The 27,755-nt window shown below is 38.0% G+C and overlaps 1 protein-coding gene across 3 annotated transcripts in view; it reads right to left on the bottom strand.

Moving 5' to 3' along the window:
* Window positions 1-27,755, bottom strand: part of LOC131031986 (damage-control phosphatase At2g17340) — a 230,822-nt gene that overhangs the window by 134,441 nt on the left and 68,626 nt on the right. For 2 of the 3 annotated variants that reach the window (XR_009372409.1, XM_059220164.1), the window contains exon 2: window positions 7,054-7,119. Coding sequence is in view for 2 of the 3 variants with exons in the window: in XM_059220164.1 (XP_059076147.1) it covers window positions 7,054-7,119 (66 nt within the window). In the remaining variant the exon portion in view is untranslated. The remainder of the gene's footprint in view (window positions 1-7,053; window positions 7,120-27,755) is intronic. The other variant, XM_057962861.2, reaches the window with a different exon arrangement.

Raw genomic sequence — 27,755 nt, forward strand, 5'->3', positions numbered from 1 at the left:
GTGTTCGGTGAATGATAAAACACACACCAATAGGTCCAAAGGTGACTGACTACCAGTCTGCTCCTAAAAAATAAGAACCTCCCTAAAATTTAGGAGATGGTTCTCAAACAACTAGGGATGCTCCCAATGTCCCCTGCTATGTTTCCCCAAACTCCAAGTGAACTAATAGTCACTCCCAAATATATAGGAGACCTTCCTAAAAAATCGGAAACTAGCTCAAAACTCCATAAATGACTCATAAGGCTCCCCAAAGTCTCTTGTTCCACTGTGTAAGTCCCCTATCCACTATATTAGCCTACGGGGACTCATATCAATAGGCTAACCCTTGCAAAAGATACTGACCTAGGAAATGGGGACATTACAATGTGTATCGACATATATTAATTTACATGCTAGAACAGCAGCTGACAGTTTCGTAGTTGGTTGATGCCTCTTTGTCAGATGATATTCCTTTCTGGAAACATTTTCTGCCCCTGTGACCCATCAGTTTGGTCTGGTAAAAGTATTTAAACAAATATCGTGACTATTTTACTTGTATTTGACATTACTTTTGGAATGGAACAGGCACGTAGAAGTTCATTTTATTTCAAAAAAAAGGAGGCAATTTTTTTTTTGTTTTGGCTGGGCATTATTTGAAAGATTTGTTTGTATTTAATCTGGTCAAAGCGATGCATTGCTTTTTAATAAGCGGTGGCAGCTTCAGAATATATTTGTTTTAACAAACATGATGATACGTTTATTATTGATCGTTTTTCTTTTCTGGCTATGGCACCAAATTATTCAGGTTGGTGAATAAAAATGTATGGCATTGTGACTAAATTGGGTGCTCGATAATGGAGTATGAGTTGGAATACAGAAGTTATGATTGTTGAGATTTGTTTTGGATATGCGATGATCATGATTTGTTTTTTGATAAAAATCAATAAAAAGTATATGAAGTATTTGTAGTCTTTGTTGATTGGTATGATATTTTTTGGGAATGATGTTTCATTCAGCCGATATGATATTCATCTCTTTGAAAGATAGATACATAGATATAAAATAAACTTCATGAATTGACACAGTTTTGAAGAGTACTGCTGGACTGTGATGTGTGATCGTCTGAGATATGTTTGGGGAGTACCGTTTATGTTTTATGAGTGTTGTGTGTAATATGATGTAATGGACACCCTAGAATGCCCAAAAACTAAACCAACTACTAATAGGAATTTAGTCAAACAGTTTGCATCCAACTCCTTATTTCTCCGTTTAATGTTTAAATCTCCTTATAGCTTCGGAAATGAAATGTTTGTTTGTTTTTAAGTCTTTGCATAGATTTGAAATCACATAACATGAACTAGAAGGAAATTACAATAATATGCAATATGAAGATTGAACTATTGCTGATATGATATTATTTCCAGAATTATTAAAATCAAATACATAGCAGATTTTTCAACTCGCTAAATACTCCAGCATTTTTGACATAATATTCCAGCAATGACTTCCCATCTTGCTGCTACAGTAACATGAATAGTGCCATGCTACAGTAACGTGAATAGTGCCACGCTACAGTAGCGTGAATAGTGCCATGCTACAGTAACATGAATAGTGCTGCGCTACAGTGCTGCTACAGTATTAATTAGTCTTCAATCAGTCCAATATCTTCATAAAATCATCCCTTCAGAATGGCATAAGCATTGGTCAAGAAGTGGAGAAGGTATGAGCAAAACACCAAATCTGCCTATAGCTAGAGATGCACCCAATCTGCCTGTTAATGAAGTTGATAGCAATGGATTCCAAAGGCCAAACCCCAAGGGAATGACGTCTAGAATGTCACAAAAGAAGATAGACGTCCTCTAATGCCAAGAACGGATCTGCAACTCACACATCAATTTCTTCTCATATTCAACATGCTGAATGAAGCCACAAAAGCTTCCTTTTATTCTTTCTCCAAGGGTCGACCCAACTCACTTGAGCAATGTGGGATAAAAGATGTGCAATATAAAACATATTAAAATATTCACTTATGTCTCCCTTGGGTGCCCCTTTGATTTGCACACATCCCCATAAAATAAATATTAAAGTAACACTTTAATATTTTACAATTAAATTAAATGTTACTTTAATAACACTTCAGGCATTAAAATATATTAGCAATCGAACTCCGAATAGCGCGAGTGATAGGTCGTCGGAAAGCTCTCGCCGAGGAGTGTCGAATCCAATCACCAAAACTAGCCTTCATTGTGTCCTGCTGACTTACTAAAAATAGTAAGTATGCCTGAAACTAAGTAAATCAACTCCGTTTTGGCCTAAACTTGAAATGACTAGGCCAAAACACTCCAGGATCCCCTTAAACCCTTCATTAGCCCTCGAGACCATGTAGAGCTAGGCTAACGCACATACACTTGGTCAACTGCTAAAGTGGGGACATTACATCTGAAAAAGTATATATAATACTCAGTACATGTAATTTTGCGCTGGAACTGGGGTTGGTGACTTAATGGACAGGAGTTGGAGCTTCAGTTTCTCGAAGTTGGTTCTTTGAGGAGGGTCGGTGCCCTCATTTGTAATCTTGGGTTGGTTCCCATTTGTATTAATGATAGTCTTTGATGTCGTGGTTATTTACCCAAAAGGGTTTTCCACGAGAATTCCGGTGTGTCTTTATGATTGTTCATTATATGTTCTATGTGATTTCAAATTTTAAATTTAAAAAAAAGAACTGTGATACTCGTTCACGTCCACCGCCCCCCCCCCCCCCCCCAGCAGTATTGCCTGTGTGCATTTCACAAAGTGCATTCACCAATATATCAAATCAGCATTCATTCAATCATCTTTCACCAATATATCAAACCAGCATTCATTACATCATCACTCATCAATCATCTAATCAACAATTACTTAATCATTACTCACCAATACCTCAAATCATCAAATCAAATGAATACATTCAATCAATCAATCAGTCATACAAATATCAATCATTCAACAGCAATTCATCAACCAATCAATTATACAAGTGTCAATAATTCAAATATCAATTATTCAAGAATCGATCCATTCCAACCTTAATTAAGTATCCACTCATCAATCCCTCAAAAACTGACAATAAAGAGAAATCAAGCAATCAGCAATAATCTAGCAAATTCCTTGAGAAAACAATTTTGAATTTATCAGATGTGTCTTGCAGATAAGAAGGACGAAATCCCTTCCAAGTCCATGAGAGATGAAAGGATGCCCACCCTTCCATGCTCTTATCAAGTTGAACAATAGTTGGAAGGGTGGAAAGCCTTCCATGCTTTGGGGCTGATCAAAGAGGACGGCAAGCCTCCAAGTTGACCTGAGAGATGAAAGTGTGGCCCACCTTCCATACTCTCAACAACTAGAGGACAACCAGCCTTGATAATTGCCATTTGAAAGCCTTTCCAAGGAATCCACAATGTAAATGGCTGCAAGATTTATACTTTAATTTATTGATCTGAGTATTAAGATCTTCAACAAGACAGTAGGAAGGAGAATTAATATAGAAAATCAAGATAACTTCTATCTTCTGAATTATTCGAAGAATTTTAAGTTGAAAATTATAATAAAATTTCTTCATTTTTGAAAAAAATTATATTTATAAATATATTGTAATCCTTATCTTAAGTTGGAATTGTTTTAGGGCAAAAATCAGGAATATCCCAAAAAGGGAAACTACAACAATGGACAGGATTGCAATCCATTCTCACGTTTTGCTCAATGCATCTCAATGACTTGCCATTGCACATGATTAATCATTTATTCCTCTCAGTTTGGAAAATTGTTAAGCAAACACAAAGGAAAAAAGCACCAGAATTTGTTGTGTTTTAAATTGCAATCATGTCTCAGAACTTTCTTATGCCAATGAGACTTGAGATATCTATCAGCTATTATAGCATTGACTCTTGTTTCATAATCTGTCAAATCTAGTATGTTCCATAATGATGTTAAAGCAAGGTGTGTAACTTTTCTCCTCCCAGACTTGATCTCCTTATGCATGACACTTCATGTCTCATTATAGACATGGGAAGGAGTGTATTTTATCCATTTTGATTTATATTTATCACCTCTTCATGTTCACCTCTTGAAAATGCAATTACAAATAACCATAAAGTACAAATATTTAATATTTTCCTCACATGTCTTAGGGAACACATTCCAAAGGACATGGAGACATGAATGGCTTACGATTGCAAGGTTAATGTCACCTTATCCTAACATCTTTATACCTCCATAAATTCCAGCGCAGCCTCTATACAAGTTGCAGATCACTGTAACACACACCAAAATCTCACAAATAGTATTCAACATTACACTTCATCACTTATGACATCATCATTCAAATAGTGGCTAGCATTGGAAGAATAGGAATTTAATATAGAATGATCAACAGAATAACAATTAATCTTTTCTTGGTGTTGACCCCACAGTGCAACCGTTAGTTGCAAGCAGTGTGAATGTTGTGATTCAAGTTCAAATCCCTCCTGGCCAAGCCCTGGAGAGATAAGGATGAAGGAGATATAAGGAGTGGAGGGAGATATGAAGAGTGGAGGATGGCAAAAGGAGATATAAATGTGTTAATGCCAAACAGCTGTAAGGATGAGGTCCCTCAATAATGTGGCCTCACTGGTTCATAGCTCCAATCAAAAGCTACGCCTTCGGCCCCTTACCAATCAAATAAAAAATAATCTTTTCTTACAAATTTATTTTTTTCCTGCAAAATTCAATAAATTTGTAAACTACAAACCTAGCAAAACCTACAAATAAAATCTCAAGATCAAAAACACTGCAGAATCCAATGGCACAAATGTTTAGCACAACAGTGAATTCTACATGATCCACTCAATTAGCTAGGTGGGTTTACATCCATGAAACTGATTGCCTAAAAATTATTTGTCCTTTGACTGAAGAATGAACCACGTTCAATCTCTCCAAACTGGGGTTTGTTAAATGAAATGTCAAGAATGAATCCTCTTCTCAAAAACTTCTTTTATAGGCACCTTTAGGGCAGCTAAAATAATTTTTCTTTTAATTCACTTTTCCCTTCAATAATAAAAATAAAGCAATTTTCAAACTCTTTTAATATGATATTTTATTTTTAATCATTATTTTCTAAGTCACTTTTAATATTTTTTTAAGTCAACCTTCCAAATCACCACTTTGTACACCATGCCTAGTATTATCATGTTTGGCCCTCTTTTAAAAACACTTTATGATGTTGGCCACTCTTTAATATAAATAAATAAACATAAGTTGCTTTTTTATTTCCTGCCTAAAGTGAGTGACCTTTTAATTTTACTTTATTTTTGAGCCCAGCAATAATTCACTTTTATTTTTCCATAACAATTCCTTTTTTTAATAACTAATGTAAGTTGTAATCTAATTTTCTACTTCACAACTTAAATATTTAATCATTTAATTATTTAATTATTTTCAAACCAACCACCAAAGTTAAAAAAAATATTAAAATGGACCAAATATGAATTCAAACCACGCCAAAATATTCTTAAGCTCTCAAGATATTGAACATTATGAAAATCGGTGCTTCCCAAAAATAGCAGACTTCTCAAAAAAGTGTGGAGTGCTCCCATAACATCGAAACTGCATCCAGAAAGTACCAATGGACTCATCTTGATATTTTGAACTCACTGCCACTGTCAAACTTATTTTTCGATAAAGTTTGCACTCTTCAAGATTTTTGGAACTTTCCAAGAATGTTGAAATGGACCGAAAAGGGGACATTACAGCCATTGTGTAATGAGATGTTCTAAATATCATATGAACAGACACAACAATAAACTCTATGATGTACCAATAAACATGCACGATGTTATCAATAAAGTAATTCAAAGATGGAATACTGTTATGATGCCTTACTATAACTTACTAACCCATCAATCTGTTTCTTATTTATTCTAAGATCTATAATAATTTCTATCTTACTTCAATGAAAAAGAACAACACGCAAGCAAGTTACACTAAGATTCTGCCATTACCATTCTCATCCCTTTCTCCATTTGAAACTTCTAAATAGTCGCTGCAGCAGTTAAACTGTGTAAAACATAAGACCTACCAATATTTGTAAATGTATACGATAAACGTTACTGCAACATGAATAGAAGACAAAGCTTAGGGCATCAGAGTCTGCTTTGTTAGGGCTATAGCACTCTCCATGGAGTTGAAATACTTCTGTTGACAATATAAATCAACTCAAATTGTTTTACTTTTCAGGCTTGACTTGTGCTTTCCTTCCTATAAGTCCAGCCTTGATGATGGTATTATGAATCTTGGAATCAACTTTCTTGTGTGATGATCATTTCCTCGTACCAATAAATATACAATAGATAGTTAAGAGACTATTGTCTCAGAAAATGTGAGATGCTAACTCATCTCCATAAAAAAATGAAATTGCACTATCAATAAAGAACCGTGTGGAAAGGCAACAATATGCATTAATTTATTAAATGTGTGGTTCATATTTGAATTAATATGTCTTAATTTGTATGATGATATTCATAATACCGGAATTATTTCAAATAGAAAGTTATAAATTTATACAAAGCTAAATTTCCCAATGTGTAAAATATGCCCAATTAAGGAAGCGATTATGATAAAAGTAATGAGATCTTCCAAGTATCATATGAACAGATATAACAATAACTTGAAAGATTGACTAATAACCTTTCAAAGAGTTTCTCTCAAGAGTAATCCAACGATGAATTATTGTTACGAAGCTTTTTTATAACAAACAAACCATCGACTGTTTCTTATTTATTCCAAAACCTATAATAATTTCTCTCTTATTTTAATGAACAAGAACTAGGCAAAAGCAAGTTACATAAAGATTCCGTTATTAACATTCCTGTCCCTTTCTGCTTTCCAAAACTCTCAGTCACTGCAGAAGTTAAAGCTATCTGAAACGAAAGACCTACCTATATTTGTAAATGTATATCATAAACATTACAGCATCATGAATATAAGGCAAAGATTGGGACATCAAATCACATGGATTTCAAAATTGCATTTCCCAAAGAAATATATTCTCATGGATACCTCTCTGCAAACTTAGCTGATCTAACCTCAGCATCTGGAACGGATTCATCGAGTTCTGCACGTTTCCTACAGAATAATGTAGGTCTACAGTTAGAACACATTGAGAAAAATTTCCCCTTCATTACAAATAATACCATATTCTGTTAATATCATTCTCACCAACTTCAATGAGATTTATTCAATTGAAATTCCAATGTTATAGAAGTGTTCATTTGAAATCGATTCAAATGTACAGTGGAAAAAATAAAATAAAATTTTACAGATATACAAAAGCACCATAAAAGGAATTATATATTTGTATATACAAATTAAAATAAACTCAACAAGCCAATCTAATTATGGTGGACAAAAAGAAAATGATCATTCTTAGACCTTGCATAGAATGATGAGTTCTAACCTAGTGATCACTAATATCAGTACTAGTACCACTTGACATTTGCTGCTTCATCCCACATTGGCGGTTGGTATGTGGCTCAACATAATTTTGTTATATCCATATTTATATAATAATATATAATATAAAAGAACAACATCAAATTCATATCATAATCCACCTATGACTGCACACAGTAAATATCCATCTGCCTCCCAATGAAGAACGCTATTTAAAACTCCAAACTAAAGAAAAATGTATCAGATATGCTTTAAACATCACCCTAAGCCCACTTATGCGAGCTGAATGAAAAACATATAGAACAGATTGTTTTTGTATAAGTCATCTATCAAAAAATTCAAGATGGAGATTCCTCATGTACATTCCTCTAAAGTAATTCAATAGTTGTCATCAAAGCAAATCCATATCATTCATCAACTAGATACTTAAGAGACCAGTTTTCTAGCCCAATATTCAGTCATAAACTCAAAGTGAAAAGGAATGATGAAAATAATATACAATATAAAGCATGGCCTACGGATGAGTTTATAACAATTAAATTTCTAGAAATTAGCATCTTAGTACCAAAGCTTCATATAACATCTTTTCTTTATCAAGGTCCACTATTCAGCATATCCACTTCACAATGGCCTTTTCAAGGGTCTCTTTACTCATGGGAAGCTTAAATCCATGTTGTTAACTTAGAGCATCTTAATTCAATGTCCAAGTAACAAAGTAAATCACTCCAATGTCAAGGGAAATCAACAAAAATATGAAAGAACAATTCATTGGTAATTGTTAGCATTTTAATTCTCACTTTTTAGTGCAAATACCAAATGGAACAAATGTTCAACAGAACCACTCTTCAAATTAGAAAGGGAAGTGTTAACGTGGCTAAAGTTGTGCTCCGACTCTCTTCGTTCAACGCAGAATAGAATGCTAAGTATCCTATCCTCTCTTGAATAAGGAAATCCCTAATACCGGTTTAGATGATCAAACGGAACAACCTCAAGGTTCCAAATGTCAGTTCTTGACTGCAGGATAACTCAACGGTTTGATGTGTTTTGCTGATAACACAAGGGACCTTACGTTTACAACAAGCTAGTCTGCATCTAACAAAGCTACGATTCTGTTGTGCGTTGCACACGCTCCCTGTCGCCGACAGGGTCCCCCTTTCCTGTTTTGAGTTTTTTTTTATCGTTATCCCGAGGATCCAAGCAGAGTTTCTCGTGTCTCTTCGAGCAAGTTCGTGACCAGTCCATAAGCTGATCGACGTTGGAGTAATGAACCAATGAGTCCTCCTGATTGATCTGGCTTTCGGGCGTGAATGCCGAAAGCTTTGTTCCAAAATTTTAAAAGATTGCCTTGGATAGACGTAAGATGGTAAGAACCAACGGACCCCGCCAACCCAGAGCTATAAGGCCAATTGCATAAAGTTTGCTACCCGACCCTTGCGAGGAACGGGCAAAAGATGATTTTTGCCTCCTAAAGGATCAAATTGCTCGGCCCAGTGCCGGGGTATTTTGATGCCTCCCAAGTCCAAATTTGTGGAGTCTGGCGAAGTTGCTGGGAGGTCCGACATTCTGTGTAAGTTTCCAGATTTTCTCTAAGGAGCAGATTCCCCCCCCCCCCAAGATCACAAGTATAGGAGAACGATTTCGGACCTCAGGTCCGAAATTTTTAATGAAGGCGGAATGTTCTAAAAAGGATGCATTGGGTCCGAAAGCCCGAAAAGGCGCTTAGGTCCAAGGTTGCGGTGTCTTTTTAACGCGTTAAGCTCCGAACTTTTAAAAACGAAGATAAAAGATATATCGCGAGGCATCTTTCGGACCCCAGAGCGAAGTTTTTAAAAAAAAAAAAAAAACGGAGTTTAAACCGAATGCAATCCCTTTTCGGACTTTAGGTCCGAACTTTCGAAAATTCAAGTTTAAAACATAAAAGAGATCATCACTTTTCGGACCCCAGGTCCGAACTTTGGCGAAAGTCAAGTTTAAAAACATCATGCAATCACTTTTCGGACCCCAGGTCCGAACTTTGGCGAAAGTCAAGTTTAAAAACATCATGCAATCACTTTTCGGACCCCAGGTCCGAACTTTGGCGAAAGTTCAAGTTTAAAAATATGAGGGAATCACTTTTCGGACCCCAGGTCCGAACTTTTACGAAAGTGAAAGTTAAAAACGAAGGCAATCACTTTCGGCGCTTAGCTCCGAAGTTTTAAAACGCGGAGGCCAGATCAAAGAGAAAAACGCGAAGGCAAAGTTTGAAACCTAATGCGCTCACTACTCCCAACTTAAGCTCCGAGGAAAAATGCGAAGGAAAAGATAAACGCGGAGGCAAAAGTCCGAAAGTCCGAGTTTCGGACCCTTTTAACGCGGAGAGCAAAGATAAACGCGGAGGCGAAAGTCCGAAAGTCCGAGTTTCGGACCCTTTAATGGAGAGTGAAGTTATGGAGCTCACATTTCCAACCCCAGGTCCGAAGTCCGCAAAGCTTTAAACCACGAAGCCAGTTTTAGCGCAAAACGGAGTATTAAACAACCGAGGTCCGCAAAGCTTTTAAAGCAAAGCCAGTTTTAGCGCAAACCGCACCCTTTTAACGGATAACCGAAGCTTTTTAACGCGAAGCCGCGAAGGGGAAGTGCGAAGGTTTTTTTTTTTTTAGAAACTGAACGAGCAAGTTGAGATCTCCATGGTTGCAAATAGCGTCCAAGCTCCGAATTTCGTGCAGACCGAGTAAAGCCAGGTTAAATCCGAAGCCTCCAAATTTGTCAAAATCCAAAGTTAGAAAGAATGCAATTCAAAATTTGAAAGAGCTCTCAAATCCAGAAAACAAGGAGGTAAGATGCCGCATTACCCTCCCGTCAACCATTTAAAATTCAGATTGCTAGGGATAGAACCATGTGAAATTGATAAATCCTCTTTCATCCTCCAAACCGCGAAAATTTAAATAGGAAGGATAACCGTTGGGATTCAAACTTTGCAGGATCGTCCGTTCACTTCGCGCGACGAGGTCGGGCAATCTCTCGTCATTCGCTCCCATCAGGTAAGTACGCTTTAACGCGTATGGTCATTTAAAATGTGTAAATCAAATAGGCAAATGCGCGAAATTCGAAACGCTTGGAGTCTGCATCTCCTTTTTTATAAAGTGTTATTCGAACATCCGAAATTTAGGATTCATTCCAGAAGTTTAGCCAGAAACTGCATCTTTTTTTCAAATTCAAACTTCTCATGTTTTGCCTCTGTTGAAAATTAATCCAAAAATCCGAAAGTGATAATGCATAGTCATAAATCTTCAGGAATATGATGCTGCTAAAGTTAATCAAGTTGTTAGCCAAAATGATATTTAAACTAATCCTGGTCTGTTGAAACACTTCTGTTATTATCTAACCCGCATTATCATTCTTGTATCACCTTGTAATCCGTGTCTGGCTGTGCAGGATAAATGCCTAAATCGGCGACAGAATCATCAAAAACACCCGCTGCAGCCGAAACCTCACGAGCATCCAAATCAGACATCCCGCGGAAAGTTGAAAGAATGAAGTATCAATATCAGAGGGGAGGATTAAGAGAGTCGAAGGTCCAGAGCGTCTGGGACAACATTGGTGACACCGACCTTGGCCACATTGATATTCAGGACTTCAGGGATCGGGTCTTCTCGCCCAACGCATATGGCAGGCCTAGGCAAATGGTGGAAAGTGGCATCGCCCAAGCAGCAAGTTTTCCTCCAGCAATCCAGAACTATGAATTAGTAGTAGAGGCTGCCCGGCATTACGAACCAAAGTCCAGATTAGTGCTTCTGGAAGATATGACTATCGCCGACTTCTCCCCTGAGGCTATCGGTGATGCATTTGATATCCCCTTTCCAAATAATCCCATAGCTACAACAATGGACGAGGCGCAAGGGCCATATGATATGAACCCGGCCCGATGCAGGGCATTGATTAATGAAGAATTGTTCAAGGAGAAAAGGCCTCCGAACACCAGGATTGTGAAAAAGACCCCCAGGAGTGACTTTCATAATGAACATGGGGGCATGGTCACCTTACTCAGCCGAGTCATGGGACTTCCTAAGTCCAGCTACTTTGAAGAGTGGATGTTCTATTTTACAGAGCAGGTCTTTGCCGGAAAGTCTAAGTTTGACTGGGCCCAGATCATAAGTGATAACATCCACGCTCAGCTGATTGAACTCGAGACAAAGAAGTATTTCACCATGACCTCCTATTTGGTCTATATGTTCGCAAAGAACCAGCCACTGCCAAGGTTAATAATGAAAGGTGAGATCGGGAATGGGCCTGATCAGGTGAAGGTTTATGATTGCTACCCGCAGCTGCATTACCAGGATATAGCTCAAAGGGAAAAGAGCAGCCTGGCTTACGCGGTTGGTCAGTACGAACGCGTCAAGGACGCCTTCACAATGCGCCTAGTCAGGCTAATGCAGGGAGGGTTACACATAAGGCTCTCGGAGCAAGCTACCACTTTAGTGCAGAGGTATGGGGCCTGGTTCATTCGGTTCCCAAGGTTCTCCTACATCCGAATAGCTGGCTTCGAAGGTGCCCCCCTTCGACTTCCGCGGTACCCAACCGATAAAGTAGTCCTCATGGAGGTGGCAAGGCAATCACGCCCTGCCGGCATATTACTACGAGAGAGCAAGCAGGCTGGATTCGCATTTCCAATGATCATAGGCAGCCATGATGTCCAATTGAGAACCCCCACCCTAGCAGAGGAGTCCCTTGCAGAGCTAGCCTCTTATGGCCTACAGGAACATTTCCCAAGGAAATGTTTTGATCATGACAATTTGGCGAAGAGAGCTTACGGTAGGCGCTACAGAGCAAAGGAGTCAATTGAAGATTATTGGAAAAATTGCTCCGATGACTACGAAGTCAGGCGACGGGAATATTCTAGGTTGTGTGTGCAGCAAATGCGACTCTTTGAGTACCGTCAGGTCCTGGATCAGCTCACAGACTCGGGGAACTGCCTCCAAGTCCGAGAATTCGAAGCAGTAAGGCACCTCTTGCCAGGCGTTGATTGGTCTCAAGACCCAATCACGGATTTCGAAGCAGTCATGGCAGCCCCGGCAAGATACACAGATCAATGGTTACATCACCAGATCAAGAGGCTAGTCCATGAGGGGGTCCAGTTTACTTACCATCTGATGGGCAGTTTCGACTCTCAGTCTTCCGAAGACGAAAGGACATCAGCTGAGAAACCAGAGAAAAGAAAGAAAGCTAAGGCTTGCAGAGGGACTCGGACGTCCAAAAGAACAAGAAGGGAGAAGATTCCCATAAGGAGGCCAGAGACCACTTCATCTTCAAAGGACCCCAGTTCGTCCGACGACGCCATAGATTTGGATTGCATACCTGCTCCGCCTTCCCAGAGCGACATAGAGGCATTCCAAGCCAATGATCCTCCTGCTCCAGATATGCCGGACACCGAACAAAAGGGCCCCAATTCGACCAAGCCGGGTGACCAAATAAAGGAAGGAGAAATCCCATCCACCCAGGGGATCGAAGTGCATGAACCTACCCAGCAGAGCCGTCACGAATTGCTACTCCTCCATGCAGCCAAGGACGACTCGACTGTCGAAGGGGAACAAAGAACAGACGAGATTCATGAGCTCGAGAGAACCAAGGAGCAACCGTCGCAGGAGGATGTCAGACAATTGTTCAGTGAAATAGGGGAGAACTCAGATGCAAACAAGGAGCTTCCTCCTTCTTTCACCCCTCCGATGGCGGGACAGCTGCTAATTTGTGATCAGCCGGTTGAGAGCATGGGAGAACAAGGTGCTAACTAAACCCTATCCTCAACCCAGACGGTGCCTCAAGAGTGGCTGATCGCCAGAGCTCAGCGCAGGGCCGCCACCAAGGCACCCATCGATCTAGAGGACATCTTCTCACGAATGGATCAAGCAAAAGCTAAAGGGAAGAAGAAACCAAGAACATACTCTAAGATAACCAGGGATGAGCAAAGGAACCGCACTCTTCATATTGCCACCCCGCCCGTGGACAAGCCAGCAGATCAAATAACACTGGTAGATTATAGCATTATGACTGTCCCCATCGGACGGGCTACAAAAGAGCAAGAAAAGGAGGAATTTAAGGACTCAGTGCAGAACATACTCAGACAGCTCGAGGAAATCACTACCGAAAGGGATATGTATCGGGCCCGTGCTGAACAAGCCGAGGGATACATTGATAAGCTCCTACGGCCATTACACAACTCCTCTGAATCCCATATTCCCCCAATAGCATTGGCGCAAAGGACCACAACTGAATTTGAAGGAATTCGGGATACCGCAAAGGCCGTCAAGGAATGGGTGCAGGACATCAAGAAAAAGGGGGAACAGATCCTTAGAGAAGTAAAAGAAATGGCTCTCCATCGAGAGCTCACTCTAGTCAGGCTATTGGAGGTAAAGAGGGAATCCCTTCACATGCATGAAGTAGCGGCCTCTACCCTTCCCCTCATAAGAGCTCTTTTCTGGACACATACACAGATTCCCACACTGCCTGACATCCTAGATCCCCATGGCATCAGTGTTCTCAAGGAATGGTACTGGACCGTCACCATGAAGAACGACGCCCAGGAAATTATTGACAAAGAAAATGACGCATGTGAGGCAATTCTGGGGAACATGCAAGAACTAGGCAAGACCATCCTCCGATCAATGGTTTCGGGGTGGATAAATGACCTATCCGACAGTGTAATCCGGCCGAATTGGGAGGAAAGGTTGGGAGCAGATAAGGTTTCTTATTCCATTGAAGACTTGAGTTTTGCTGGTCAGTTCCATTCAGACATATTGTGCTTCGAGCGTAATCGCTCCAGCTGGAAGGACGGTTTAAGGCACGTGGACCAGTATCTCGAAGGCATGCAGTACAAAATTCGCCACCCTCCCATGCCACCTTTTAGTCTCCTCTTCCAATTATGCATCAAGTTTCAGGAATATGTCCGCAAGGAACGAGCAGCAGGTCGTGATTTATGGCGAGAATACCTGCATGGCGAAGACCAGTTTCTACAGAAAGAATGTGAAACCAAAATAGAGAAAGTAGTTTCTCAAAAATGCCTTTTTCCCTCCAAGTCTTAAAAAGTGCACTTTTGTCCCAAAAGGGTGACAGTTGACTTCTGGTCAACATATTGTAAAGTTTTTTGTACACCTTTTTTTTGGATTATTCCAATTGTTGTAATTATCCTTTTTTGGGTAGTTATTGCTCCCTTTGGGGTGGTTGTTGATATTTACCCCCCCATTTATGGGTGTGGGTCCCTCTTTTTGTAAGGATGAATCTGGGCCACTTGTCTAGATTAGATCTTGGCCATGCATCCATTTTTGGAAACCTATTTAAAGGGACTGGTTTTCCCTCATTAGAGGAGGAAGTTCTTGGATTGTTGCGAAAGCTCTGAAGGAATTTTGCAGGAATTAATACAATGGATTAAAATTACTTTCAAATTTCCTTGTGAGTGCATGGTCTCCTTCTTCATTTAATTTAGAAAGCTTTTGATTATGTCTATTCATTTTGCACAGCAGTTTTTACCAAGCATCTGATAGAACCTTCACAGTCCATACCATTAGAGGATAGCTGATTGCTTTTTTCCTTTCCGCATGGTTAATCTAGGCTATTTTATGATTCAGTTCGATTATCAAATATATACATATCATGAATGTAGAAGTTCTAATATCGTATTTGGTAATATGAAAATCTGGTTTCTCCTTTGAAGATTGCACTAAGTTTATGCAAACATTGTGTCTGAATGACTGATGATGCTTAATTTAGTTTCTTGGAGGTGTCTGTCTGCTTGATTGAATCTGTTGTCCTAGTTAGAATTTACAGTTCTCTCTCTCCCTATCCTTCCTTTCTTCCCTCCCAATTTTATCCCTTTTTTTAGAAATCTGCAGTCCTGCTAAATCAGCTTCAAATTAACCAACGTCACCTGAAAGAAAACCGTAAAAGGTCCCCGGGAATTTATACATGGAATTGCCAATCAAACGTAAGTCCCCTTGTGTTTCCAGCATAAACACATAAAGCCACTGAGAGATCCCACAGTCAAGACCTAACAAAAGAAACCTTGAGGTTATCCCCATTGATCAAAACGTAGAAAATAGCATTAGGGATTCCCTTATTTCAAGAGAGGGTAGGATACTCAGTGAGTTTATTCTATTCTGTGTTGGCCGTATGGAGTTTGCAGCGATGCGATTCCATCCACGTCAACAGATTCTCAGACTGGGAAATAAATAACAAAAGAGAAGGGTTTAGGGATCCTAAGTACAGTGATGGTAACAATTGATGCTATGGGTAGACATATTTCCATAAACTAATCCTTGTTTTGCCAAAGACACCCTCACAACTCGACAAGTACAATGCAAGCTCCAAAGGATAAATGGATTTTCAGACTATGGGTATTCATCCAGGCACCCAATTTTGGCGCAACTTGAGATAGACGCCTATAGTTGAACCAAGCACAGTAGTAAGGTTTATACTAACCATACAGGGTGACCTACGATCAGCAAGCCCCCAATGGTATGAACCAGAAACCTCATCAAATACCCCCCACACTAAACTCTAACTAGTTAAATGAAAAGAAACTAGATAAAGGGAAATCATGCAAACAAGAGAAAACAAAAATAACAAACACCATACTTCAATGTTCATATCTTGATTTAAACTGCCATTACAACAACTTCTTCCAGCAGTCCTATTCTACAGCTACTTCTAACTATCTAGCCTTTTGGCTGTCTTAAAATTCTAACCCTTTACAAAGAGAGAAGCATCTGCCTTTTATAGATTTTACATTTCAGATCAAGGGCCAGGATTGACTGCATCCAATGGCTCTAATCAGCCCTCTAGAAGCTTGGCAGCTTTAGCCCATGCTTAGTAACTTTCAATTGTCCTCCCAATCACCTCCTTAGCTACCGGCCACTATTTGGCATCAATTTGATCAATCAAGTAGCTAAGGAATAACTGACCTGTGTACCCTTGTTTTATTTTGCATTAATAAGGGGCCCACAGGTCGTTGTTTACATTAAAACAATTCAGTTTTACAAACTGATTTTCTGGAATCAATTCCAACTGTGTATTTCTGAGTATGCATACATTTGTAGCATTCTGTGTGTTTTTCATTGGCAGTGCTCTGTGATCACCATCTTGATCCTACGCGCTGCATCTTTGCTTCCCGGCTTCAATCATGATCATGCTTCAATCTGCGTTTTAAGTTCCCCCTCGGCTCTTTCCAGCAGTATCGATCTACAAAGCCAAATTTAACTTGAATCAATCACCTTGAAAACTTAAAGTAATTTTTTGACGAATATTAAATGTTTTTCAAGGCGACATTGAGCTTCATTTAGGCGAACCAGAGGGAAAAATGAAAGGTGTTCACTTTTAAAACAATTTGAACCCCCTTTTCCTCATTTCACTTTTTGATTTAAAATCGCACGACTTAAAGGGAAAAGTTAGGCTTTGAGAGGCAAAATGCGAAAAAAGTTCCCTTTTTATGATTTTACTTAACATTTGCCATTTTAAATGGAAAACTTAAGCTTTGAGAGGTGAAATGCAAACATTGTTTTTAAACATCTTTGTTATTTGCCTTTTGTCATTTTCCCCCTTAGGCAAAATTTCGGCCTTTTGAGACAAAATGCAAAAAAGTTGTGTTTAAAGTCCATCCAAAACCTCCCTCTTCTTTTCCTTTGATTCATTACTTAGCTATTAAGGGGAAAAACTCGGCATTACAAGGCAAAATGCGAGACGCATCACCCACTTTCCAAAACATAGCCTCCTTATTTTTTTAGTTGTCATTTGGCCAATAAGAGAGAAAGGTTCGGCGATGCATAGAAGAAATGCAAACTTTCATGTCTAACGCCCACTTAGAATTTTCCTCAGTTTGGTCTTTGAATTTGATTTGTCACATTCTAAAGGGGAAAACTCAGCTTGGAGAGGCAATTTGTAATGCAACGTCCTTGGCAAAGCTTTTTATTTTGCTGAAGTGGAGAGAAAATTCAGCCTTGGGAGAGAAAGTGCGAACCGACTTAAAAAAATGCCCACTTACAATTTTAACTTTCGCCCCCCTTTCATTATTATCTCCCTAGTATTATCGAGATTTTCAAAGAGAATGCAAGGGTTTTCTTTAAAAAACACATCGCTTTGAACACATGAGCTTTACAACACTCGACCCCCTCTTTCTTTCTTTCATTTGGCCGGTCAAGATATTTCTCGAGGTTTACAGAGGTATTTCAAACTCAGTTCTAATTGACTCCCCTTCATTATTTTTGCACTAGGGGGGGGTATTTCTCGGCTTTAGTAGAGGATTTGGAATGTCGGGGTTGAGTCAACTTTATACTGCAAACCCCCGACATTTGTCAACATCGTCCTTTCATTTCACACTTCAGCCCTATTATCTCTACACATAGTCTAGGGCTGCCTTCAGCATTTTGAAGGCATTTTTTTTTGACTTTCAACGTTGGGCATTGGGTTTATTTTGGGGTTTCGCCATCATTTGCAAATGCGCGACTTTAACATTGGTATGCAAGGGGCAATGAAAGAGTTTGAAGAACCTTTTTTATTTGCGTCTTAACCCTACACGAAGCATGCTTTGAATGCACTGTGAATTTGCCCTTTCAATGCTTCAGGATTTTGACGGCTTTGGATGGAGATGAAGAAAGTTTGAACTCCCCTCTTCTCTACAATTTCGAAGTTCATATTGGGCCCAGCAAGGAAGATGATTAGCAATGGCTTTGTTCACGGAGACTCCCTATCTCTCTCTCTTTTGCAAGGGTAGGCAAAATGGGGATCCCTGTCCAAAGGATGGGGATGTGGTGCAATATGCACAACAGGAAGCTCCTTGTAAAGAAAAACTTAAGTAATTTGCACAATATATACTTCCTGTTTACAATCTTTAAAATATTTTCTAAAATATTTTATGCTCATGTTGAATAAAAGTAAATGTATTTCTTTTTTGATTTCCCTAGCGCAAAGGGTTAATTTGCAATTCAAAATAGGCAGAAGGATTATAATATAAATCTATCCAAGGTGGAAAATAATTTAACAAAACTAATTGATGATATGATTCTCAATTAAATGTAGAGATCAAAAACAATAACTGAAACAAAATCAGATTAATGACACACAAAAATTAAGCATGGAAGCATTACCCACAAAGTTGCAAAAGACTTCTTTAAATAATACTTGTAGTACAAATCTTACAATAATTATTAAACAATACTCAACACAAAACAATTGAACATCATAACTTAAAACTTAAGAATAGCAATTTCAACATTATGCAAAGTTCAAAATCACATTAGCCATCAAGTGAAAAATATTACTTATTTACAAAGCTTACAAAACAATTACACAAGAAAATAATTGAAATTAACTATAACTTCTACTCTTAAGAATCACTGATTGCATGAAAATGCAATCTTTATTACAAAATTGTATCTAGTGTATCTAAACTAAAATCATGGGACCGTCAATTATGTTGATGGTAAATATCACTAAAAACTAACATTTAAAAGTCACATCGATCTAAAAATAGACTTATAAGCATTCGCAATCTAAAAATAGCCTCCTCAAAAAGCTCATCTAACTAAAACAAAGACAACTAATATAGCATGAGCTACAAATAGCACTAGCTTAAAATAGCAAATCTCAGAATATGCTCTATTCTCTAAAACATGTGATAGCTGCACAAACTACTTCTAGTATGTGCTAAAAATAGACTTATGGACAAGAGACTTTGGATCAGTGTCACAAGACCCGGACTTGCCTCGAACTCAGCAAAATGGTTTTGGACTCGTACTTGGACTCAACGTCGAGGCTCGGCAAATTTAAAAACCCAAGAAATTCAGAGATTTTTAAGGATCAACCCATGCCAAATCATCAGACTCTGAGACTCTGCTGAGACTCTACTAGCCTCAGTCAGACTCAGCGAGTCCGAGTCTCGAGGCTCATAGACTCTGCAAGACTGCCTTGCCTCAGGAATCGGCAAGACTCAGTGATTCTGGCAGATTCTTGTAACTATGCAATTTGGATAATTATAATTCTGGCAGATTCTTGTACAGTTTGGATAATTATAATTCTGGCAGATTCTTGTAACTATGTCTGAGGATGTGAGGACAAGTAATGCTGCATATATTATTATAAACCATCGATTACATTTCTATGCATGATTATTTCTATTGTTTGTATCTGTCAAACTATGTTGGGCTCTGTTAAGGTTATGTTGGTTAACAGATTTGTCCTTCCTAAATACCTTTAAAGAATGACTCCCAAATGCCCAAATTGAAAGACAAAAACAAGAACCAACAGTTGAGTCACTTGCAATGGTGAGTGCAAGTGCTCTCTGAATTTTGATATGAAGGTACAACTCCCTTCGTTGGATAAAAATGTATATTTTCTGAATATGCTTTTAATCGGAAAGCAATAAAGGCAACTAACATCTGCTCAGCCATGACACAGATGCGAATAGCAGATTTATAATGAAGTGAATGAAGATAAGTAAAACACAGTTTAATTACCCACACCCACGAAAATACCCTTTCCAATGGAATCAAAATGCCTTGGACTCTAATCGAGTCTCTCTCATGCCTCAAAGGACAAGAGGGATCAGAAAATCTAGGCAAAGAGCTAACAATCGATTTCTTTCCAGATACAAATTATTTCTGAAATCAAGTTTCAGAATTAAATGCATATACATAGTTTGATGTAACAGAAAAGGCAATGAAAGGTAATTACAAGAGAAACAAAGCTCATTGTAATCAAAAGAAAATATTGACAAATTCACAGATCAACAAAATCTTCTTCATTCCATCAATGCCAAAATGTGAGCTCACAGACTCAACACTTCTAAAAAAATAAAACTATGCAGTCTAGAAAACAATGAAAGATAAAAAAAAGAACCCTTACTCTTTTCTTTCATTACATATATATAGCCTCTAAGAATTTCAGTTATCAATAACTGATTCTTGAAAAGATTATTAATTAATCTTTTCTTTTATCTTTTATTTTCTTCCCAACAACTCTTTTTTTTTTTTGCTTCAAATCTTTGATCTCAGAATTTTTGTATAGACCCGTACTCAGAGATGATTAATAACTTTTGAACACAATAATATTTTTTCAATAGCTCCAGTGAGGACTTAGAAAACTAGGATTTCTAAAACATATCAAAAATTCAACGCGATCCAACGGTTCAATTAATAGTTATGCCCCCCGCACTGAGACTGATTTTTTTGTCTCATAAAATTCGTGGTTACAGGTTGCATTCAAAACTATAAATAATATACATGCCAATATTATTAGATTTTTGAACTTTCAGAATTTTGAACTCACACACTCTAAACATGCGTCTGATGAATCTTTGAACTCTGAATTTGAACCTTGAACTTGCGCGTTTGAATCTTGAACCTTGAACCTTGAACATGCGCACTTGAACCTTTGAACCTTGAACCTGCGAGGTTCAATCAGAAGGTTCAAAAACACAGACTGCACTCACAGTATGCTTCATTGATTGCTTTGTCTTTCCATTTTCCTGCGCGTTGAACCTTTGAACCTTGAACCAAACAAGGTTCAAAGTTCAAGTTCAATGACCAAAAATTACAATGAACCCGAAATTTGAACTTTGAACCTTGAACTTTTTTAAAAGGTTCAATAGTTCAAGTTCAATGACAATTGTTCTTTTGAACTGCCATAGAAAAACTTGCATAACTTTTTACTGAGGTCTCTATTTCTTATGAAATTTTAACTGTAGAATAAATGAGCCAAGTAGAGCATAATCCGGAAATCATTTTTGCATACAACACATAAGACTTGAGATTTAATTGTTTGGGCATTTGGGTAACCTAAAAATAAAAGAATTAAAATCTCCAAGATGACATGGAGTTTGGCCATAAAAACTGGTCATTTTGGCAAAAAGGATGTTAAAATTATCTCTACAAAAGGATTTTGTGTCATCTTTCACAGAATCTGGAAAATAATGATTTCTTTGTGACTGGCAGGTAGGGGATGTCCAGGAGGGTCCTTGAAAGTTTGAACAAAGGTGACCAACACTTTCAACATTAAAAAATTAGCAATAGTCGGTTTTTAGCTGATTATGAGGCTTTAGGCATGAGCAAAAATATAGGGGTAACAGGTTACATGTAAGATTATTTCAGATCTGTGTATATGAGAGTGAGGCTTTAATCTCTACTACAAAGGTTCAGGGTGAAAACTTCAGTTGAATGCGCCCTCATTACCATTACAGCTACGGAAAACTTCTATTTTGGTCTATATGTTGGAGCTTGGAATACTTGGGCATTCAATGATTTGTATGCATCAATTCATACACAGAAATACATGAAGTTTTCTGAGCATTATTTAACATATTTCAGACTCTCGTAGCAGGTTAGCTTGTATCTATGTTCGTATTTGCTAATTAAATAATGTGATTACATGATATGCATTTGCCATTCAATCTACATGCATCTTTTCTTAATTCTGAGCAAAAGCACAAAGCAAAAATATTATCATTTACTCTTGCAAATCTATAACACTACTTAAATACTATCAAGCAATGGTATCAGAGCAAGTTTTTTCCACTAGCCTGTTGGGTAGTGGTCATTTGTTTCAAGCTCAGCAGTTGCATAACAGAGTTGGAAAGATGTCTACAACTGATAAGTCTATTTCTGAGTTGATGCAAGAACTCTTAAATCTAATGAAGCGCCCAGACGTTAAAGAGTATCTTAAGATGATGACAAGACCAAAACATGTGAAGTCAAGTATGCAAAATGATGGGCAAAATACTCTGCAACAAAGAACACGAGAGGAACCTGAAATTGCAATAAATGAAGAATTTAGCACAAAAGAAGAGTTTGAAAAGATGATGGAAGAAGAAGATTCAGGTGATACATCAATAAGTAAAGAAGAGTGCATGAGTCTTCCTGATAGTGCAGCGTTTGGTGAGTATATTGATTTGGAACCTTCTAAATCAATAATTGTTGATAAAACCCAGGATGATACTTTAGACATACATGCAGTTACCTTTGATGAGTTTGTGCACGAAGGAAAGGCAAAACAGCAGCCTTGGGGTTGAGTTCAGATTTTTCCAATGATGTTGTTCTAGATGGATACCGGTTGGATGTCCACATAGAACCTTTGGAGAGGAGTGACTATGATGGTCTCAGTCAATTTGACTTGGAAAGAGATTTGTTCAGAGAGACAACCACTCTTGAGGAGTACAATGAACACATTTATTCTGAACAAAGCAAACAACCCTTTAGCACTTGGGATTTGGGTGTGTTGGCACCTAAATATGATGAGGATCCATATTGGGATGAATTTCCTTTCAATTATAATATTGATCTTTCTTCATCTTAGGAGTTATGCAATGAGGATGGCATTGAGGAAGCTTTTTTTGGAAGGTTTGATGATGAACTTGAACATAAATCTGAAAACTTATTCCATGGTGCTGATTTTGAGCAGAGGCCTAGTGACCTTGTTGACTTGGATCAACTTACTATTAATGATGATAAGGAAGAGGCACGGCAGATTTAGGACAGCCGTGGAGACACTATTGAAATTTATAAAACCAACTATGATTTCTACATGCATCATAATAGCAGTTCATCATCCTTGCAAGAACAAGATTGGAAGAATCAATTTGTGGTGTCCGCTGATAACCCATTGTTTGAGATGGGTGTTGATATGACATATGACAATCCACTTTTTGAGTTGGATGATGGAACAGCTCCTGGTTAAAACTTTGCACTTGGTGAAAATAACAAGGCATGGGATCCAAGAGAAGATTAAGGACTTGAGTTGGTGTGTGGTTTTCAGCTTGGTGTTGATCAAGGTTCACATTATGAGGTGATTGATCACCCTCAAAGGACACCACTGGATATGAAATGCGGTTTTATGGTTGCTGGAAATTTCAGTACAGCAGCAGGGAAAGGAGATTTCAAGCTTGTTACTTATGTAGCTCTGGAGAAAGGACCTAAACATGATATATACATGTTTGACAATCCTTCCTTTGGATTGAGTGATGTTTTATCTTATACTAATCTTTCTTTAGGGTTGGTTTTGAAGACAACAATTGCTCCTTGCACCTGATACTTTCATGGATGTTCTACAAGAGATTACCAAAAAAGACGCAAACATCCATGATGAGCATAATGTTATGGTTGGCACATGGAAGTATGATGTGTACTGTTCTAGGTATGTTGAAGATCATTCTTGGTTGGGTATCTATGCTTGGGATCCTCAACAAGGATTGATGGAGTTTATTGAGAATGGTAGGAATGATAAGGATCAAAATTTTGAGAATTAATAGTGTCGTTCCTTCCCTTACCAACCATTTAGTGATTCCATTGGCTCATCTTCAAACAAATTGGAGTAAGATTTTAAGTAGGAATTGGAGCAATAAACAAATGGTCACTCTTGGGTGTGTTCCTTGGCAAAGAATAGGTTAGATTTTTAGTCTTGCGCTTGCTGTTTGGTTACAGGTTAGCCACCTCACATTTTGGATCGCTCTCATTCAAGGGAGTTGGCACAATTTTCCTTCTCAATGAAGTAAAGAAATTCAGTTGGAGATTGCTAGGAAGTGTTTCCCAGCCATTTCTGAGTTGTTTTGTTGCAACACAATGCTCATCTTACATGCTTATACGTGGGAATTCCATTGCTACTGCTGTTATCCTTTGTGTAGAGCACTAAAATCAAATTGTACTTCGTTGATTTCAGTTTTAAACAGCAGTGATTATTGGTTTCTTCAGACCTTCCAAACTCAAAGAGTTCATCTTATTAATGTTTGCGATGAACACTTTGGTAGTTACTCTCAATGTTGATTTAGGATAGCGAACTTCCCCATGCTTTCGTTCTACATTCAAAGACTCTTGGAGGTAGAATAGTGGGAGTTTTTCAGGACACACTTCAGTTATTTATTGTTTCTACTTTGGTGAGTGACAGTCACTGCCAATATTATATGGTGTTGGTATGCAGATCTTCAAATGATGCTTGGTTGATTGCAGTTGGTTGGGTGTGTTGGTGTGTTTAGAATCATTCTTATGACACTTGGAGATTAAGTGTTGATGATATGTTTACAGCTTGTGGCAATTGAGACATTCCCTAGTTGGCGAATTTCAGAGTTGGTTTTGCTGACACTGTTGATGAGGAAGTTTGCACTTTCTAACAATGCAGAATAAAATATACTAAGTATATCCTATCCTCTCTTGAACAAGGAAATCTCATATGCTAATCGGACTGATCAAATGAGATGACCTCAAGGTTCTAACTGTCAGGTCTTGACAATACTTGGGATAACTCAGTGAATGATGCAATTTTGCTGGTAATCATGAAGGGACTTACGCATGTGAAAAGCTAGCTAACATCTGATATGGCAATTTGAATGATGCTTCTATCTCAAACTGATTAAAATAAAAGTCAGAAGATAGGGTTCAGAAAATCTAAGCTAATCCTATGGACAATGACAATAATGGCTGATGCTGCAGAGAGACAAATTTCATGTAAAACTGATTCCAGTTTAATTAGAGATAGCTCACAACACCACAGAAATAGTGTGATCTTCAAGGGAAATAAAAAGATTTTCAGACTCTAAATATAGACTCAAGTACCCAATACTGGCACAACTCAAATAAATATCCACAATTGAACTAAGATCATAATCAGGTTTAGACAAACCATGCACTGTAACTTACAGTCAGCAAATTACAAATGGTATGAACCAGAGATCCATCAGATACCATCACATTTCGCCACATAAATCACTTAACTTTTAACTATCATTGATGAAAGGAACCATGCAAACAAGAGAAAACCACTAGTAAAACACCATGCTCAATGCTTTATTCATTTGTTTTGAATGTTGGTATAAAATCCCTATCAACAACCCCTATTCTACTCTGTCCTACTAATCAATGGCTAGGATTAAATCCTTTTGACAGCCTAGATTTGACTTTTAGAAGCCTTAACAACTTTCACTTAATCATTTCAACCACTTTCTAACTGCTTCCACTACAAGACGAAAGTTTACACATCCAGGGACAGAAAAAGATGAAATAGCAGCTTTTTGTTGCAAATGGACAGAATAGCTTAACTGGATAAATAAATAACTTTTGGCTTTTATTGTATTACATTAAATTTGGCCAAAAAGTCATTATATTTACAATAAATTAAATGCCATTTCAGAATAAATCATATTCCACTTCATATCCAGTTGTCTTTTCTTTGTTTCATGTAGGTTGTCTCTAGTAACAATGACTGACAGAATTGATATGTTTGCAAGATCTGAACTTAAGAAAGTTCTTTGTCTTTTCAGCATCATAAACTTTTTGTTATCTCCTTATTCTAACCTGCCAATCTTGTGTGATCTAAGCTGATTCAATGCAGCTATTCACCATCCGTGAATCATAGTAGGCATTTGTAGTGAAAAAGTGCTCTGGATTATCCATAATGATTTTACCCAATGCATTATGTACCTATACATCCTGACTTCCTTCACTCACAAGATGCTCTAGAAAATTTGTCAGCAACTAAAGCTAATTCTCTTCTTTCTCGCGTTAAATAAATTCTCTGATCTAGTGCTTATATTCTATTTGAAATTCTGGATGTATAATCAGCCTCAGTTCTCCTGAATGACTGCCCAATCCTGACTCCTAAGATGCTCTATCATAATTTGCAACATAAAGATAGACCATGTCATTAATACAATAAACATTAACAGAAAGGAAGGACAAACACCTTCTAGCAATATGGATTCCTCTTGACAAAAACCATGAATCTCATTAATACATCATAAATCAAGTCATTATTAGAGATATTAAACAAACCACTTGAGATGTATTTTTGAATTTCATCCTCCCTTCAAGGCGAGGTATGCTACCGGAGAAGAATGACCTTACCAACACTTCAAGGCGAGGTATGCTACCGGAGAAAGAAGACTTGACAGTAAGGAAGCCTCATCAAGCACATGGGAGTAAAAGAGGTACCTCATTCATCACATCAAGGACAGAGGAGGACCAACCAAGGCACAGACGTCAGACAAGGTGGCATCCCAGTCACTGCTCCTCCAATCGGATTGGTCCACCTCAGCATGTCCAGATTCAATGTACCTGACTTATCGGGGACGGCACAAACTTCAATGTACCAACCCCTGCTTCCTATTGGTCCTCACTCTTGGAATGTAATTTCTCGTTGGCTAAGGAAGTTTGTTATAACAAACCCTAATTAGGGTTTCTATCCTTTAATCCTAGCCATTGATTCTAAATCAATCAGAGCTGTCAATTTGTAAAGGGCTCTCTATATAAAGCCCTGGCTCCTCATTTGTAAGGGTTAATAGTCAAAGAATAGATAAGAGTTAAGAGTTAGTAGTTAGAATAGTGAATAAAATAGCAATTAGAGTAGATTAGGAAGACAAGGCAAGAAATTGTTGCCCTTGATTGTAAATAAACTCCATTTTCATTGAATTCGTGGTGAAATGTGTCGTTTCTTTACAATATGCATGGTCTCTTGTTGAATCTTCGTATGAGATGGTAAATAATTAGATTGAATGGAGAAAATTGTTGAATGTACTTGTGTGGAATCCGCCTAGTCCAAACCACTAGCCTCTTGCTGACAGTAAGTGCGCCTTGTGTGGTCAACTAGCATAGAACAAGCTTAATATCGAGTCGCTACACATCCGTTGTTCATGCATTATCTCGAATGGTGATCAGAGTCTAATAGTGTACAATTTGAACATATTTGAAGCATCCCTTAGAAGATCGCATTGAGTTGGTGTTGAATTGTTCTGCTTGATGGTGAGACCCAACCCAGTAGGACTCCACCTAGTCGTTCATCCATCTTCTTGCATTCTAGGTCTTAGATTAGATTCTCCATACCCTACACCTTTTGATATTTCTTTATCTCCTAGTGAGTAAATAGGGCTTGAGTTCCAGCAAATCAGATTCTCAAGCCATCAAATGTAAGTCCCCTTGTGATTCCAACAAATCACATCATACCGCAAGAGCTTATCCACAAGTAGAGAACCTACATATAAGAACCTTGGAGTTGCCTCGATTGATCCTTCAGCGAAATCTTCAGCATTCGGGGAAACTTTGTTCAAGAGAGGATAAGATACCTTGGTATTTTATTCTGTGTTCGCATGTGCATAAAAAACACATCAACAAGCTCATTAGGTATGATACAGTTTATAACTTTATTAATTTTCTTTAATTGAAAAACCCTTGAGATACTAGAAATTGAATGTGGTTCATCTTAGCCTTTGGAGGACAAAAACCCACTTTGGGAAGTACAATTTTGGTGGTGGAAGATCTACACTAGCTGGTGATTTGGCAAGTCATTCAAATTTCACAACCAGATTCAATGAT

This window comes from Cryptomeria japonica, chromosome 4 (genome assembly GCF_030272615.1).
Source record: "Cryptomeria japonica chromosome 4, Sugi_1.0, whole genome shotgun sequence".
NCBI lineage: Eukaryota > Viridiplantae > Streptophyta > Pinopsida > Cupressales > Cupressaceae > Cryptomeria > Cryptomeria japonica.